Source organism: Morus notabilis, unplaced genomic scaffold (genome assembly GCF_000414095.1).
Source record: "Morus notabilis unplaced genomic scaffold, ASM41409v2 Scaffold825, whole genome shotgun sequence".
Taxonomy (NCBI): domain Eukaryota; kingdom Viridiplantae; phylum Streptophyta; class Magnoliopsida; order Rosales; family Moraceae; genus Morus; species Morus notabilis.
The window spans coordinates 331,218-347,190 of NW_010358062.1; the positions used below are offsets into that span (position 1 = coordinate 331,218).

General features: G+C 31.1%; 1 protein-coding gene across 1 annotated transcript; it reads right to left on the minus strand.

The window, feature by feature from the left end:
* Positions 1–5,844: 5,844 nt before the first annotated feature.
* On the minus strand, positions 5,845–7,724 carry LOC21405155 (ferredoxin, root R-B1). Its single transcript, XM_010091519.2, has 2 exons — positions 7,566–7,724; positions 5,845–6,508 (listed from the first exon to the last, which is right to left on the minus strand). The coding sequence occupies exon 2, from the start codon at positions 6,498–6,500 to the stop codon at positions 6,030–6,032; it is 471 nt and encodes a 156-aa protein (XP_010089821.2). The 5' UTR covers positions 6,501–6,508; positions 7,566–7,724; the 3' UTR covers positions 5,845–6,029.
* Between the last annotated feature and the right edge of the window lie 8,249 nt (positions 7,725–15,973).

Below are 15,973 nucleotides of genomic sequence, written 5' to 3' on the forward strand. Positions count from 1 at the left end.
TTTTTGAAAACAGGCTCACAAGGAAAAGGGATAGAAATCCTACCTCGCACAATCAAACCTGGGACTAGCGTTGCCCTTTTCCGGCTTCCGCTTCCTCAAGCCCCTTCAGTCTGAATCCACAGCGAGCACTGATACAAAACGACACTTTAGGATCAATTCTCAGTCCTAAAGTAATCCAATCTCATTCATATACCAAGATTTCCTATTAGTGTGCCCTAATCAGATTTCATGTTTCAATGATCAATTCCAAGGGTTTTCAATCTTAAACAAGGATTAAAGATGCTAATCCTTTTATCCCAAGTCCCCAAATGAAGCTAATTTGGGTTTTCCCCGAAAACAGGGGTCAAAACAACAATTTTAGGCCAAACAGGGTAAAACCCCGTGTACACCGGTCGACCGGTGATAGAGAAGTGCATCACCACCGGTCGGCCGGTGGTGTGCATCCGGTTGACCGGACCGGTCGGCCGGTGGCCATAGCAAGATCCGGTCGACCGATGCGGTCGACCGGTGGAGAACGCCAGTTCACGAAAACTCACGGAAATCAGTTCAAAAACCTGCAAATCCAGTCCCAATTCACAAAATCTCAAGGGACAACCACTAGATCCGGGTTCTAGGTACTAAAACAAGTCCAAATAACCAAAGATCTCCAATTTCTACCCTAGTTTTACTCAAAATCCATCAAAATCCGTTTTGAACCAAAAATAAGTTTGGAAATCCAAAAAACATAGGTTCAAGAGAGGTTCTTTCAGTAATCTTACCTCGAATCCTTCTCTTGACGTTGAAAACTCTTTGAAATCACTCTTGGTTCGAATCCGGTTTTGATTTGAGACACAAATGGGAGAGAGAGAGGGAGAGAGAGAGCACGGAAGTGTGTGAGAGAGAGAGAGAGAAAGAGAGAGAGAAATGCATGGGAAAGAAAAAGAAAAGGAAGGAAAAGAAAGGGAAAAGAAAAAGAAAAGAAAAGAAAAGAAAAATAAAAGAAAGTGACATGTGTAAAATATAACAGTCCAGAAATGCGCCCATACACACTTCTGGATTAAATAAATTACTGTGAATAATTTAAATACCTTGGAATTATTTAAACTCAATTAATTAAATCAGATTAGGCACACTAATAATCTCAATTACCTTAATTAATCTCAATTAATTCTTCAGGGTGTTACATCAACTCGAATCAGTGAACTAAAACTCGAATTAAAAACTTGAATCAGTGAACTAAATAGGTCAAGAACCAATCACTTTTAATTTTTTTATTACAGTAAAAGGCTCTTATATAAAGTCGCATCCCAACTTGAATCAGCGAACTAAAACTCGAATTAAAAACTCAAATCAGCGAATTAAACGGGCCCTGTGAGTTTTTTACTATAGCAAAAAAAAAATGTGATTGTTTTATAAAAAATTTTTAGTGTAACAAAACTCAAATCGGTAAAATAAACGGGACTTAAGAAAACAGGAATCTCAACTCGGTGGATGAATCATGACCGCGAGAGTGTGATTAGCGTCTTGATGATCACGTGATGATCTCAACAGTAGAGGATCATTCTTGGGCAGTGAGCTGACGGGGATGGTCACATGGTTGATGGTTGTCTGACAGGCTACCCTATTTTTTTTCGACTTTTTGACTTGGTAACTATTTCAGCACCAAAAGAACAATACCATAACATTCCCTCTTAAATGATAAATTGAAATCAAAGGCATTGATATTCAGAATTTAGGGTCTGTATAGTTTGCTGAATTGAGTTGAGATGTGATTTTATGTGAGAGTTTTTTACTGTAATAAAAAAATTAGATGTAACTATTTCTGAGAGCTTTTTATTATAACAAAACTCGAATCGGTGAAATGAACGGGGCCTTAAATTACTTCCCTTTCTGCCCAAAGTTCCAATTTTTTTAGCTCCAATTTCGCATCACTGTAAAATAGGGATCCACACTCGTTTAAGAAGTTGAATTTATATCTTGTTTTCTAGATGAAGGGGACTAATATGATATCTAATCAGTTTGATGTGAAAATAGGTTTTAAAATTTTTTAGAAAATTGAGATTGATAATATTCCTCTAATATGTGATGAAAATTTAAAATTCTTCTGCTACAAAGCAAGTGGAGGCTCCGACTAAAACTCTTATCGCGGGTTGCTGATATTTGTGTTGCAGTTTTCTTAATGTAAATATTGGTATACAATAGTACTTGGACATATCATAATCCGCTTTTATATTTATTTTAATGGGAAAAAAAACTGTTGTTGTCTTACTTGCCTTGTTCCGCAAATCTTCCACTTTCACAGGAGACGTTTGGTTCATGAATTAGAATTATTTTTGATTTACGCGTATTTTTTATGAGAAAAAATACTGTAACGAACCATAAACCATGATTCGAATCAGGAAACGAATCTAAATACCAAACATCCCCGACTTGAAGTGGATCCTCAAACATTTTCTTCAAAATGCAGTGCATTCTTCACAAGCTTGTGAAGAAGATAAAGAAGCAGCTTGTCGCGTAATCCTTCTTGAAAGTCATATACTTTCTGAAGGTCTCAAAAAGAGAATTAAATCCATAGTCGAAATCAGAAAATCTCATGTAAAGGAGAGAAGAAATATTTAAAAAAAAAAAAAAAACACACATAAAATAGAGGAATGTAATTTATTATCATACTCGAACTACATATGCTAAGAACGGTTTGATTTCGAGAAAACTACAGAAAGGAAATTTAAAAAATAAGGCTCGTTTATTTAATCGATTCGAGTTTAGAATTCGAGTTTTGTTATAATAAAAAACTCTAAAAAACAATCATATCTAACTTTTTTACTACAGTAAAAAGTTCTCACATAAAGTCACATATAAATTTGAATTAAAAACTCGAATCAACGAACTAAACAGACTATTAATTCTGAAAAAAACTGTATTATGTTATTAATTTCTCAACTGTACAAAGTGTACTGTTATGTGTCTTAAATACAATTGCTGAAGTCTAACAGACTTTGACCTCAACCAATCACTGAGTGACAAGTGTACAACTGAGTAACAAACTAATTACTTCTCAATAAGAACCAATTAGTGTAAATGTTTGTCAAGTATGGACTAGCAAATAAAATTAAGAAAAATCATATAATCTCTGTATAACAATGCCACAATATATGTGAGTACACACATATATTTCTACAGCAAAGTAGCTAAATCACAGAACAAATCAAATGTCACAACCACATCAGACATTTTCACTTGATTTTGCGTCGAGATAAATAAATCAAGTGTAAAACTCGAGATAATGCAATCCTTGTCCGAGATTCAAAACAAAAGGAAAGAAGAAAGTTAATGTAAGGAAATCATAGACGTAACAGAAAACCACCAAAAGAAATCTTCAAGAGAAGACAACTAAAAGGTGAAATTTATTAAGAATCCATTTAGTTCGCTGATTCAAATTTTTAATTTGAGTTGAGATGTGACTTTATGTGAGAGCTTTTTACCGTAGTAAGAAAGTTAGATGTGACTGTTTCTGAGAACTTTTTACTGTAGAAAAACTCGAATCGGTAAAATAAACGGGACTTGAGAATTCTCTTCACAATTCAGCATAAACATGAGTAAGTTCATCCATGTGAGCATCGTGAAACATTGCGAACATATTCATAGTGAATAAGAAAAATGGAGGAGCACATTATCAGGTTTAAATTAATCTTTAAGCAATAAGATGAGGACTAAGAAGAAAAAATGGAACTAATTTTTCTGTGATAAAGCAATAAGATTAGGATGTAGTTTCTTCTTTAGGCCAGTGTTAAGTGTAACTAAACGGAAAAGTGAAACTAACTTTTGTGTGATGTGGATCATTTGGGCTATTTCTTGGATAAGCTCCCGTTTATTTTGCTAATTCGAGTTTGTAATTCGAGTTGGGATGTGATTTTATGTGAGAGCTTTTTACTGTAGCAAAAAAATTAGATGTGACTGTTTTTGAGAACTTTTTACTATAACAAAACTCAAATTCTAAACTCGAATATATATATATATTTGCCCTTCCATTTTAATTTCTGACTCTTGTTAAATTTGGTGTCGGTACAATCTAAATCAACATTTTCTTGCAATTGGTTGATTATAACCATGTGAAAAATATGGTCCCTGTCATATATAAAATGTCAATTCACGTTTTTTTTTTTAAAGTTCGTCTGAAAAATCATGTGTTAATTAACGTTATGCAATGTCCACTTCTGGTCTCTGAAATGTAGATTGAATACAAAACTTTTCTATTTCCGTTTATAAAGTACAATTGCTGTATCTTGACCAGGTTTATTTCCAGTTGCGGTCAGAGATGGCTACATTATTATTATTACTTTTTATAATTTTTGGTCTCTACAAGTTTGGTCACGAAGGATCAAAAGTTTGACGGAATAAATTAGAATGCTAATAATAGTAAAGTACAGACGTCCATCTTTGAACCAATATGATTTGTTGATTTCCATTGCTCATCACCATTTATTTATTTGTTTCTTTGTTTAATTTTGCTGAATATGTTTCTTTGTTTATTTAAGTACATATTTCGTTGATCGCTTAAGTCACTATTTGTCTAAGGTAGACTAAAAATTAGGTTTGTTCGATTGCATTTTTGAGTTATAGTGATTTGAGTGTAGATCTTGAGTTAAAGTTATAACTTGAGTTTGTGTTTAGATGTGCACATTTGAGTTATGATTTGAATTGAGAATCTTTGAGTGGGTCAAAACTTGAATTTGTATTTAGATAGTATTTTAATAAACACTCAATGGTGATGAAAAATTTTAATAGGATATATAGGTGAAGTTTTATTCGTCTCTTCGTTGTGAACGCATAGAAAAAAAAATAACCTCAATCGGAATTATAACGAAAAAGATGACGTTTTTAATAATAGAAAAAATATTATTTATTAACTTAAGTTTGAGTTTAAGAACTTGAGTTGAAGGAGAAACTTGGAACTCAGATTTTAGCCCTAAACTCAAGTTAAAATTTAAATTCAAACTCAAATTTTACAAACGAATATGAACTTAAATAAAATTATAACTTGAGTTCAAATTTTATTGAGTTTTACTCTCAAAAAACAAGCCCCTAGTACACAAATTTTTTTGGCTCTGTCACGATTTCTATTACTACGTTGAACGTAGACATTATGGGCAACAATATAAAAATACTACAAAATCTGGTTTGAATAACTGCACTTGCTGTGGACATCCTGCACATAGCAAAATTGGTCAATTATTTTTTTTTTTAAGTGTTTTATACTCTCATTCGTAGTGAATATACCCTCAAACGTTTTCATTTTTTTTCAATCCCCAACCCGCCAGGCATGCTTAGCAAGCTCGAGTTTGAACCAACCCCGGGCCTTCAGGTGAAACCGCGACTTTTCACCATGAAGGTGAATTGAGAAATTGAACGCTGGACCATGTGGATGCAAAACAAGAAGCATGAACCTTGATGGCTCAAGAAACAAATGGCACTTTTAGAAGTCTAAAATGATTTTATTTTTTATATGAAAATAAAAATAAAAACGTTTTCAATCTCAGACATAATTTATTTTTAAAAACGCGTTTAGTAATTTTATCAAAAGATTAATTTTAATATAAAAAACTATTAATATCTCTATTTCTCTCTCTCTGCTCGAGAGAGAAGAAAATAAAAACAAAAAAATAAAAAACGACTAAAAGTCATTTTTTATTTTTTTCTCATTTTACACTAAACTAAAAAATCGTATTTATTTCTGTTTTGTCTTTATTGCGCCAAACGCCGTATTTGAAAACGTTTTTATTTTTTTTCTCAAAAAACGTAAAAAATAAAAACGGGATCAATTCTAAACATGGCCAAAATGTTGAATGCAAAACATTAGAGGACATAAAACTTTGAAACCCAGATGGCATTTGAGAATAAGCATTGCTTGGGTTCAACTTAGATGGCCTTACACAACACAACAAGTCAAACATCTCTAGAAAATGACATACCATAACATACCAAAAAGTCCAATATTTGGAAAATGGATTCCGAAGTCCCCTACTCAATTCCAACAGCAAACTACATTTAATTTAGTAAAGCTCTGATTCTTTGTGAGTGTGAATCACGATATCCGAAGTCGGGTACGAGACGCAAGTCAACAAGTAGCCCTCATCCATCTGCTTATCGTCCAGGAAAGAGCCATCGGACTGATCAACGGTGCCTGAGGCCAGCTTCCCGGCGCAAGTAGAGCAAGCCCCGGCCCTGCAAGAGTAAGGTAGCTCGACTCCCGCATTCTCTGCAGAATCCAAGATGTAACAATCGTCTGGAGCCTCGAACTCGTGCTCTGTCCCATCTTCGCAAATCAGCTTAACCTTGTACGTAGCCATTGATGCCTTAAAAGATTGGGCTGCTTTTAGGCCAAATTTCTTGGAGGCGTTCCTTGTTGATCCGAGACCAGACGTGCATTTGACAATGGTACTGGTGAGTTGCTTCTGCGGCACAAGTTTAAACATGCAACGAGAGGGAACTCGGGCAGTCGACACGGTTGACATGGTTGACATGATTGTACCTGAATTCATAAGCAAATATCAACACTTCCATCATCAACAAATATTCAGTTAATGCAAAATCGGACTTATTATATGATGAAGTATATGCATATCAACATATATGCATCAAAACCAGCTTAGGACAATAAAAGATTCCTTGCCCACCTCTATTTTTAATCAAAGACTCACTAAAATCAAAGTAAATGAAATCTTATAAGAGATATAATTGGATAAAATTCACAACCCCTTTGAAATTTGTTACCCCTTTTTTTTTTAAAGGAAAGCTAATTGTATTTTCTCTTTTTCTTTTGCTGCTATGTGAGACCCCCACGTCAACAGATTTAAGACCAGTAATACAAAAAGGGAAATTGGTAACAAATAGGCAATAGAAAATAATAATTAAAAGAAAAAAAGATTTATAGAAGAAGCAATACACTGTTTGCCCACTGAAAATTCACAAAAATGGAAACAAAAATATCCATTCGGTATCAAGAAGGCCATTTGATATCTGGAGCACTATGAGAAGAAGCAAGCTCATGGCTCTCTGCCCTTCACTCGAGGCTCCATGCCAACAACCACTATACGTTTATTTGTCTTTTCTTTTTAATTAGTGCCCATTTCTATTTCAAATTCCAATTAGTAATTTCAAGATTCCCAATAGTCTAGATGGAAAACCTATAACAAAATATCAAATCTACAAAAAAGCTTCAGATTTTCTCTGTCTGAAAGCTTGCATGTCGAAAAATAGAGAGAAAAAAAATAAATAAATCGTACGGCTCAAATACAAGTCTATAATTTAACATGCAAATTCCGTCCAAAATGAGGTAAAAACTCTAATAGAAGAGACGACTTTTGATAAGTCGAAGGGAAAAAAATCTAAAAACAAAAAAAAAATCATATTACTCAATACCAGAATTCTAGAAAAGAAAAGAAAAAAATAAAAATAAAAATCTCAAACCCCTTAAAGATCAATAATCATATAAGAAAAACACATGACGATCAAAATCCTAGATGCTATGACCACAGATCTATTGATTAAAACAGTAAATAAGAGGCAGAGAAGAAAAATCAACTTACAGAAAAGTGAAGCAGATTAGAGCTCGTAAGAGGATCGGACTAAGAAAAGAGAAAACACAAAAAGGAGGGTTTTATGATGTGAAAATGGGGGAGGCGGCGAAAGCGAGGCACAGAATCAAAATATGTTTAGTAGAGGCTATGGTGGCATTTATAGAGAGAGAAAGGGACGAGAGAGAAAGCGATTGAATTGTGAGTGAGTTTTTTTTTTTTCTTGGAAAGGGATGGCTCGGCTTGGCTTGAATTTGCTGTTGAAAGCCAGGTTGCGGCCTTGATGTGTAAACGACAGTACAGCCCAAAAAGATTCCTGGGCCGCGGACTAAACAAACAATAATATAACAAAGAGAAATTATGGAATATGCCCACTTGACTTTCGTTTTTAGTTTTGTGCCCCTTATTTTTTTTTCCTTTTAAAATTGTACTCACCTTGTTCTGATTTTAAAGAATCTTCTGTACTGTAGCATTCTTAAAATAGCAAAAAGAAATAGAGACGCATATAATTTTCCATAAATTTATGTTGCGTTTTTTAATATTTAAAGGAGATCAACATCTGCCCATAATAGGGAAAAAAAAAAAACAGAAATAATCAAACGCGTCTTTTCTTTTTCTTCTTCTTCTTCTTCTTCTTTTTTCACTTACTAGTTTTGTAACGTATTGCAAGAATGAGAAATTCATTTATACAACGATTTAAAGATTTTTAAATTTATTATAAAAAGAAATATGTGTAAAAATAATAATTGACACAAAAATAAAATAAGTACGGACACATTTAAAGAAAGTTATTTTAACTAGTTAAAAATAAAATAAGAAGACATGTGAAAAAAATTACTCTCGTATAAGTAAAGTGAGGAATAATATGTTTTTAAAAAACACAAAAAAAATGAAATGTTAAAAATTCAAAAAAAATAAAGATAAAAAAGTAAAAAGAAAAAAAAAGTTAGGTGGAGGGAAGAAGAGATTTAACTATTTTAGTTCCGTTCATTTTATTGATTTGAGTTTATAATTCGAGTTTTGCTACAGTAAAACACTCTAAAAAATAGTCACATCTAATTTTTTTACTACAGTAAAAAATTCTCACATAAAATCACATCTAAACTCAAATCAACGAACTAAATGAGTATGTATTGTTAAATTTTGTTATGTAAAATTGGTAAGGGAGGGACATAACTTTAAAAAAAAAAAGTTTTTGTTTTTGTTTTTGTTTTTGTTTTTGTTTTTTTTTTTTGTTTTTTAACAATATGGACTCCCTAAACTATTTTTTATCCACTTAACATTGGTGTCGGAAACCACCCAACATCAACAAGCATCACAATAGATCTCTCATGTACGTGAAATGAATTGAAGATGCATATATAAATCTCACCTTTTGCCAAACAAGTTATCCATAACCTATAAAAAAAAAGGGATTATTATCAACATTCATAAAAATATCCTCCTCCCTTCCCTAATTAAAACCGGGGTGAAACAACAATCTATATCTGAACAAGACCAAAAAAAAAAAAAAAGATGAAAGAAAAATAAAACTTCAAGTGGGTTAGGAATTAGGACTTAGCCCTGTTAAGGAAGCGGGCATGATTAAAGCCACGTTCAGTTTAGTGATTTGAGTTGAGATATGATTTTATGTAAAAATTTTTAATTGTAACAGAAAAAATTAAATATAACTTTTTATAAAACTTTTTAACTATAATAAAATTAGAATTGAAAACTCGAATCAATATTTTAATCGTATATCATGGTTGTCCATATTCATGGAATTTGTCCCTTCGCGGTGCTGTCGAGACAACAAACCACTTGGTGCTTGGCTTTGTCACTAAGGCTAATGGGAAGCCATAACTAAGCAAAACCGATATAAACATATATTTGGCTTTTCAATGCCACCACGAGCTATATCTATATGTATATATAGCAACGCTGAGTGGTAAACAAACAGAATGGATAAAAATTCAAGTGATAACTGTCACGTTAACCATGTAAGAACGAAAAAAGTACCCTGGTTTATTTTAAAATCGTTATTCCAGTATCAAATTCCGTCATTTTTACATATTTTTCATTTCAATTGAATTTTGATTAGATTAATAGGATGTTTGGTAGAGGGATTCGTTCCCTGATTCGAATCATGATTCATGGTTCGCTACAATATTTTCTCTCATAAAAAAGTCACGTAAATCGAAAATGATTCAAATCACATGGTTTGAATCCTCTAATCAAACGTATTCTAAATGTTTATAAACACGCACTTTCGTCTAGTGATAGAGTAATGCCGTCGTAGAAAGCTCCTAATCAGTATTACGAATAAAAGAAAGCTAATGGATAACAAGTAGAATTTGTAGAATCTCGTTTATTTTATCGATTCATTAGTACAGTAAAAAACTATCAGAGACAGTGACATTTAACTTTCTTATTATAGTAAAAAAGTCTCATATAAAATCACATATCAAATCAAATTAAAAATTTAAGCATGCATTTAGAAGAAAGATTTATGTTATGATTCGAATTATAATTCGTGATTCGTTATAATATTTTTTTTTATAAAAAATACATATAAAATAAAATAATTTTAAATTTATAAACTAAACGTTCACTAAATCAACAAACTAAACAAACCAACCGTTTAATTCTAGTCCTTTTCATCATTTCTGTTCATTAATTAAATTATAAATCAAGCAAGAGCAGTACAATTAGGCCAAAAAGACGTATTTGACAAAAAGATCGTAAGTCAAAGTCTGTGAATACTTATAGCAGCCGTGTGGCTGTACGAACTTGACAAGTTGATGTATAAATACAAATTGGACCGCCGATTCCAGCATAAATTTACTGGCGCAGCATTATTACGTAAGCTGCCCCTTCCGTTTACTGGGTTTTAATAATCAAATTCCATGTCCTCATTTCCACGGTGCTGAATAAAGGGAAACAAACTATCATGAAAGTTCTTCCAAGTTGACGATATCTTTCAATTCATACTAATATATATATATATATTATATTCAACTACTTAATAAACTAATACATTATAGCAAAAAAATAAAAATAAAAAATAAAAAAACCTACTACTTGGCAGGCTGCCGTTTCCGTCTGGTTTCGATATCTAGTTTATAATAAGGAATGTACATGTTTAGTTCTAAGGTTTAAATTTATGATTCTCATTATATTTTTCACAAAAAAATTTAAATAAAAAAATTTTGCTGATAGATTCTCTTATAAAATTTAAATTCATATTAAAATTATTTGACTTAAACGCGTGAATCAAACGGACTAAAAGTGCCTATTTAGCAAATATATTTAAACCTTATAATTCTAATTTTGCTAGCGTTTTTTTTTTTGGAAATTTAAATTCAAAATTCTCCTACCAATAATTATCTTACAAAATTTCCACTAATAAATTAGAATCAATGACTTAAACGCATGATTTAAACATACCCTAAAATTTTTCTCAGGAAATGAGGACTACTAGTGGACCGGATGATCCAACCGACAAGAGATGAGGGTGAAAAATATCTAGGTTTGACCCTAGCATTTCTTGATAAGATAATCATCTTCTAATGTTAAGGGATTCAAGTAAATGTCAGTTTTAAGCCTTATTTATTAAGTTTTGTTAAAATGGTTTATCAAATGATCGAGTGATTTATAATTTATCACTTAGTAAGTTAATAATTTATTACTAATTAATTTGATGGTTTATTATTGATAGATCAACATCAGCTATAATTTATAATTTTATAGGTATGTTATTGATAAACTATCAATAAATCATTGATAAATTAATTTATCAGTGCTAACCCATTGTTATAACATTGATTGACCGTTGTAAAACTTGGCAAAAACCGACCATAGAAGTCTTTCATGCCACTATTTACTGAAAAGTAGACTAGTTATTTTACAATCTGTGTTTATTTTAAAATATGACAATTCAACTTAAAATTTGTGGTTCACGATAAATAAATTAGGGGTTTCTTAAACCACTAGTTCCTTTTCAAAATAAGAGTGAATAAGTGGTTTCTTGGTTTAACCAAAATTTAATAATATTAAATCAGGGGTGTAATGGCAAGTAAACCAATAGCTAAGGTATTGAGGATTTAGCAGTAACTCATGAAACTTTCCCATATCAGAAATGTAAAAACTTAAAACTACCTTTCAGAAGTTGTATTCCCCATGAATTGGGCTCGCTCATGAAACTTTCACATATTAGACATTTATGCCGTGTTTGGAGTTGTTCTTGTTTTTGTTTTTCACATTTTTGAGGAAAAAAAAAGATTCTAAAACAGCTTTTGGCACAATTAAAGACAAAAATTAGAAATGAAAGCGATTTTTTAGTTTAGTGTAAAATGAGAGAGAAATGAAAAATGACTTTTAGTCGTTTTTCATTTTTTATTTTCGTTTTCTCCTCTCTCGAGCAGAGAGAGAGAGAGACATTAATGGGTTTTTATACTAAAAATAATATCTTGATAAAACTATCAAACACATTTTTAAAAATAATTTCTGTCTGAGATCGAAAACGTTTTCATTTCCATTTTCATATAAAAAATAAAATTATTTTAAAACGAGTTTCAAACATATCGTTAAAAACTTAAAACTACCTTTCAGAAGTTGTATCTCCCATGAATTAGGCTCATAGTGTAGCCTACGAAAAAAGAGATAATTAGACTAAATGGTAAAATTTCATAACTTGAGCTGAAAATAAGCAAAATTTTTAAAATATTACAAATATAGGAAATTAAAATGGTCATTCTCATAATGATGTCAAAATTTGTACTATATAATGATATAGTTATTATTTTAATGATATTAAATTTTTTATTTTTATAATATTTTTTTTAATTTTATTTTAACTCTACCATTGAAATTTGGGAAAATATGCCTTCAAAAAAAAAAAACTTCCGGAAAATACGGAAATAGTAGAAAAAAGGTCAATATGAAAAGCTTAAGAAAGTATATATGCCAATTTTTAGTTATAGAAATTAATAGGCCACATAACCAAATAAGTTATGGACAAATTTGTCAAGTTATGGTTCATAGCTAGACAAGTTATGGACAAAAATAGTAAATAACTTGTCAAGTTATGGTTCATAACCAGGCAAATTATGGACAAAAATAGTAATTTGACATATTTATTAACTTATATAAATTATTGACCTATTAATTTTAATTTATCTCAAATCTTAACCTATTTTCCTCTTTCTCCCGAAAAAATATTGCCAAAGAGCCCATGAAAAAGTGTTGTTTGGATTCGCTATTACCTTAGTCATTAGGCCAACAAAGCCATCCTAACGGACTTTGAAACACTGCCGAATGGAAAGGAGAGAGAGGTGAGATAAAATAACACGTTAATTGTTATAGTACTATTCAATTTCATAATTTGGTAACTCTAATCACAACTCAAGTTATAATTTAAATTCTATTAATATAATATTTTCTCTTATAAAAATTTAAATTTAATTTTTTTATTATAATATTTTTTTTTCATATACACAATTAAGAATTTGAGTTGGGAAACAAATATAAATATTGTATTGTATGTTGTTTTGCTCAAAAAAAAAAAAAATGGTATGTTGTGCTCTAATAATTTATCCAAAAAAATTATAAAAAAAATGTTGTGCTTTAATAAGTACACATTCATGAAAATTGAATGGCTTTATTTTAAATTATTTTATCATCCTTCAATTTTATTTTTAGAATATGGTCTCTCATTAAAAGCGTTTGTTATCATATATAGTCCGTTTAGTTCGCTGATTCGAGTTGAGATGTGACTTTATGCGATAATTTTTTACTGTAGTAAAAAAGTTAGATGTGACTGTTTTTGAGAACTTTTTATTGTAATAAAATTTAAATTTTAAATTCAAATCGGTAAAATGAGTGGGACCATAATCAATCAATATCAAACTATTATGTGCTGCATTTTTACTGGCCAACAGTGTGACCATCCCAGCCAGCAAGCCAACTGAGAACGATCCTCTACAGGTAAGATGACAGGATGACCATCAAGTCGTTAATCATGCGCTGATCATACGGTCACACAGTGAAATGAGTCATCCACAAGATTGAGGTTGCTGTCTCCTTAGAACTCAACGACACAGAGTACGAGCCTATAGAACAGCTATTATGTAATGTTATAATTAATGTATTAATTATAAATTTAATATTTAAGTATAAAAAATATTTTTTAATATAATATTATTTATTGTGTTAAATTTATTATATAATATATTTTATCATAAATTTTTTATTAAATATAACATATGATAAATTTAACATTTGATTTATATTGATTGATATGTTTATTTTTTTATTTAATCATTACAACTTTTATAGATTCAAATCAAAATGTTGTGCTGAATTTATAATTGACGTAGTCTAAATCGCCGTTCTTTCTGATAAACTATCGATGTCGGACCAAGGCCTTGCTGATTTTTGCGGGCTTTCTCAATGTTGGGCATTTAGTGATTCATTCATGTCAAATAATTTAAATTTGAAGTTGGAATTCTCTTACACATTCATGTCAAATTGTGTTATATTTGGAAATTCATTTTCCATCATTTAAATTTTATTTGCAAACTATTATTTTCTCTCATTAAAAGCTATTCATAATCTATCAATATCGAACTACTGTGCACTATACTTTACGATTAACACGGTACCAATAAATTCTTATGTAATTTATTAAATTTATATTTTAAAAGAGAGTAACGTACTTGTACAAATTCATGCGAGTATATATATTTGCAATAATACAAAAATACCTTAAAGCTTGTGAATAGAAATGATGTATGGAGGATGGTGATGTACATATGTAAATGTGAAAATGTTATTTCTAAATTAGTATGAGCATTTTATTGTCGCAATATTGCAATCACGTACCATTCAAATATATATATATATATATATATATATATACATATATGGTAATCATGTAGCGTCGATTATGCAACTTTGTACACATTATTCAAAATTGAGGGGAATTTAGCACAATATTGGAGTTGTTCAAGTACTATTAAGTCAGTACATGCATGCATCTGAGATTCTTTTAACGTCCAACACAAGGCGAGGGCAATTTAATGTACCGTTACTCAATAATGTGTCATTCTCTAACACTTTTACTAATGGAGGTTTCATCGCAAAGAGATGAAATCACACTTTCATCGTAAAACATTCCAACAAATCCCTAAGCAACACGACAATTGCATTACTCGTTCCCGATGAAATTAGGAAACTATAAGCACGGTTTTGATTGCTTTAGGAGACGTTTAGTTCGTTTATTCGAGTTGAGATGTGACTTTATGTGAGAGCTTTTTACTGTAGTAAAAAAGTTAGATGTGATTGTTTTGAAGAGCTTTTTACTGTAACAAAACTCGAATTATAAACTCGAATTGGTGAAATAAACAGGTATTTCACTTATTTTTTCCGATGGATTGAAAGGTAGGTACTAGGAATAAAGAACCTAGGCGATTCTCTTCCACTCGACATTTTTCTTGTTTCGAACTCGACCTCCTTCTCCATCTTCCTTGAAAATTAATCACAAAATCTCTCTACTCTCTCTCCCTCTGATCACCCTCCTAAATCCTGGCTGCCTTCAGCCGTCGGATTGTGCCGCTAACCATCACATTTAGTCATGATTTCCTTAAGCAGCTCTGGTGGTAAGTCTATCTCCTTTAGAAATCTTCGTTTTTTTTTGTAGACAATAAACAGAACATCTACTCTTTGTTTGAAATATTCTGTCGCTTAGGGTTACAAATAATTAATTTAGTAAGTATTTTAAAGAGCTTATGTCAGCTTTAATTTACTAAAGCCAATATGCTCAATTCTCAAATAAGATGTATATAGATATTGTTTTCATCAGCGTAAAAGCACTAATTAAATCGATAGATCAAGTCTACTTACCTACTAAGGCCTCATTTACTTCGCGAATTCGAGTTTTCAATTCGAGTTGAGATGTGACATTTTCTGAGAGCTTTTCACTGTAGCAGAAAAAGTTAGATTTGACATTTTCTGAGAGCTTTTTACTGTAGAAATCTAAAACTGAAAACGCGAATCGGTGAAATGAACGAGGCCTAAATTGCACATTTTTAAAGAATGGCCCGAAAAAATAAACAAAAATTCAAAATAGACTTTAAAACTGTCTTGTGATATAATTCACGAAAAATACAACTTCTTAATTAATGGGATATAGTTTCATACACATAGATATATCCCCTTTTTATTCGTTGTTATTGTTATGAGTACGATCGTAGCTAGCTCTCACATGACATTTCAGCTACTATATAATTGATCTTGCCATATATATATATATATATATATATATATATATATATCTAACTATTTAAAGAAAACATGAAGAAACAACAGAAACTCAGGATCATGACCATTTAATAACACCTCCTCTCCATCCTCAGACGTTGAGAGGCCGGAGAACTACTAAC

Bases quoted from the DNA above. Each gene is read 5' to 3' on its own strand.
- LOC21405155 (XM_010091519.2), bottom strand. From the start codon at position 6,500: ATGTCAACCATGTCAACCGTGTCGACTGCCCGAGTTCCCTCTCGTTGC.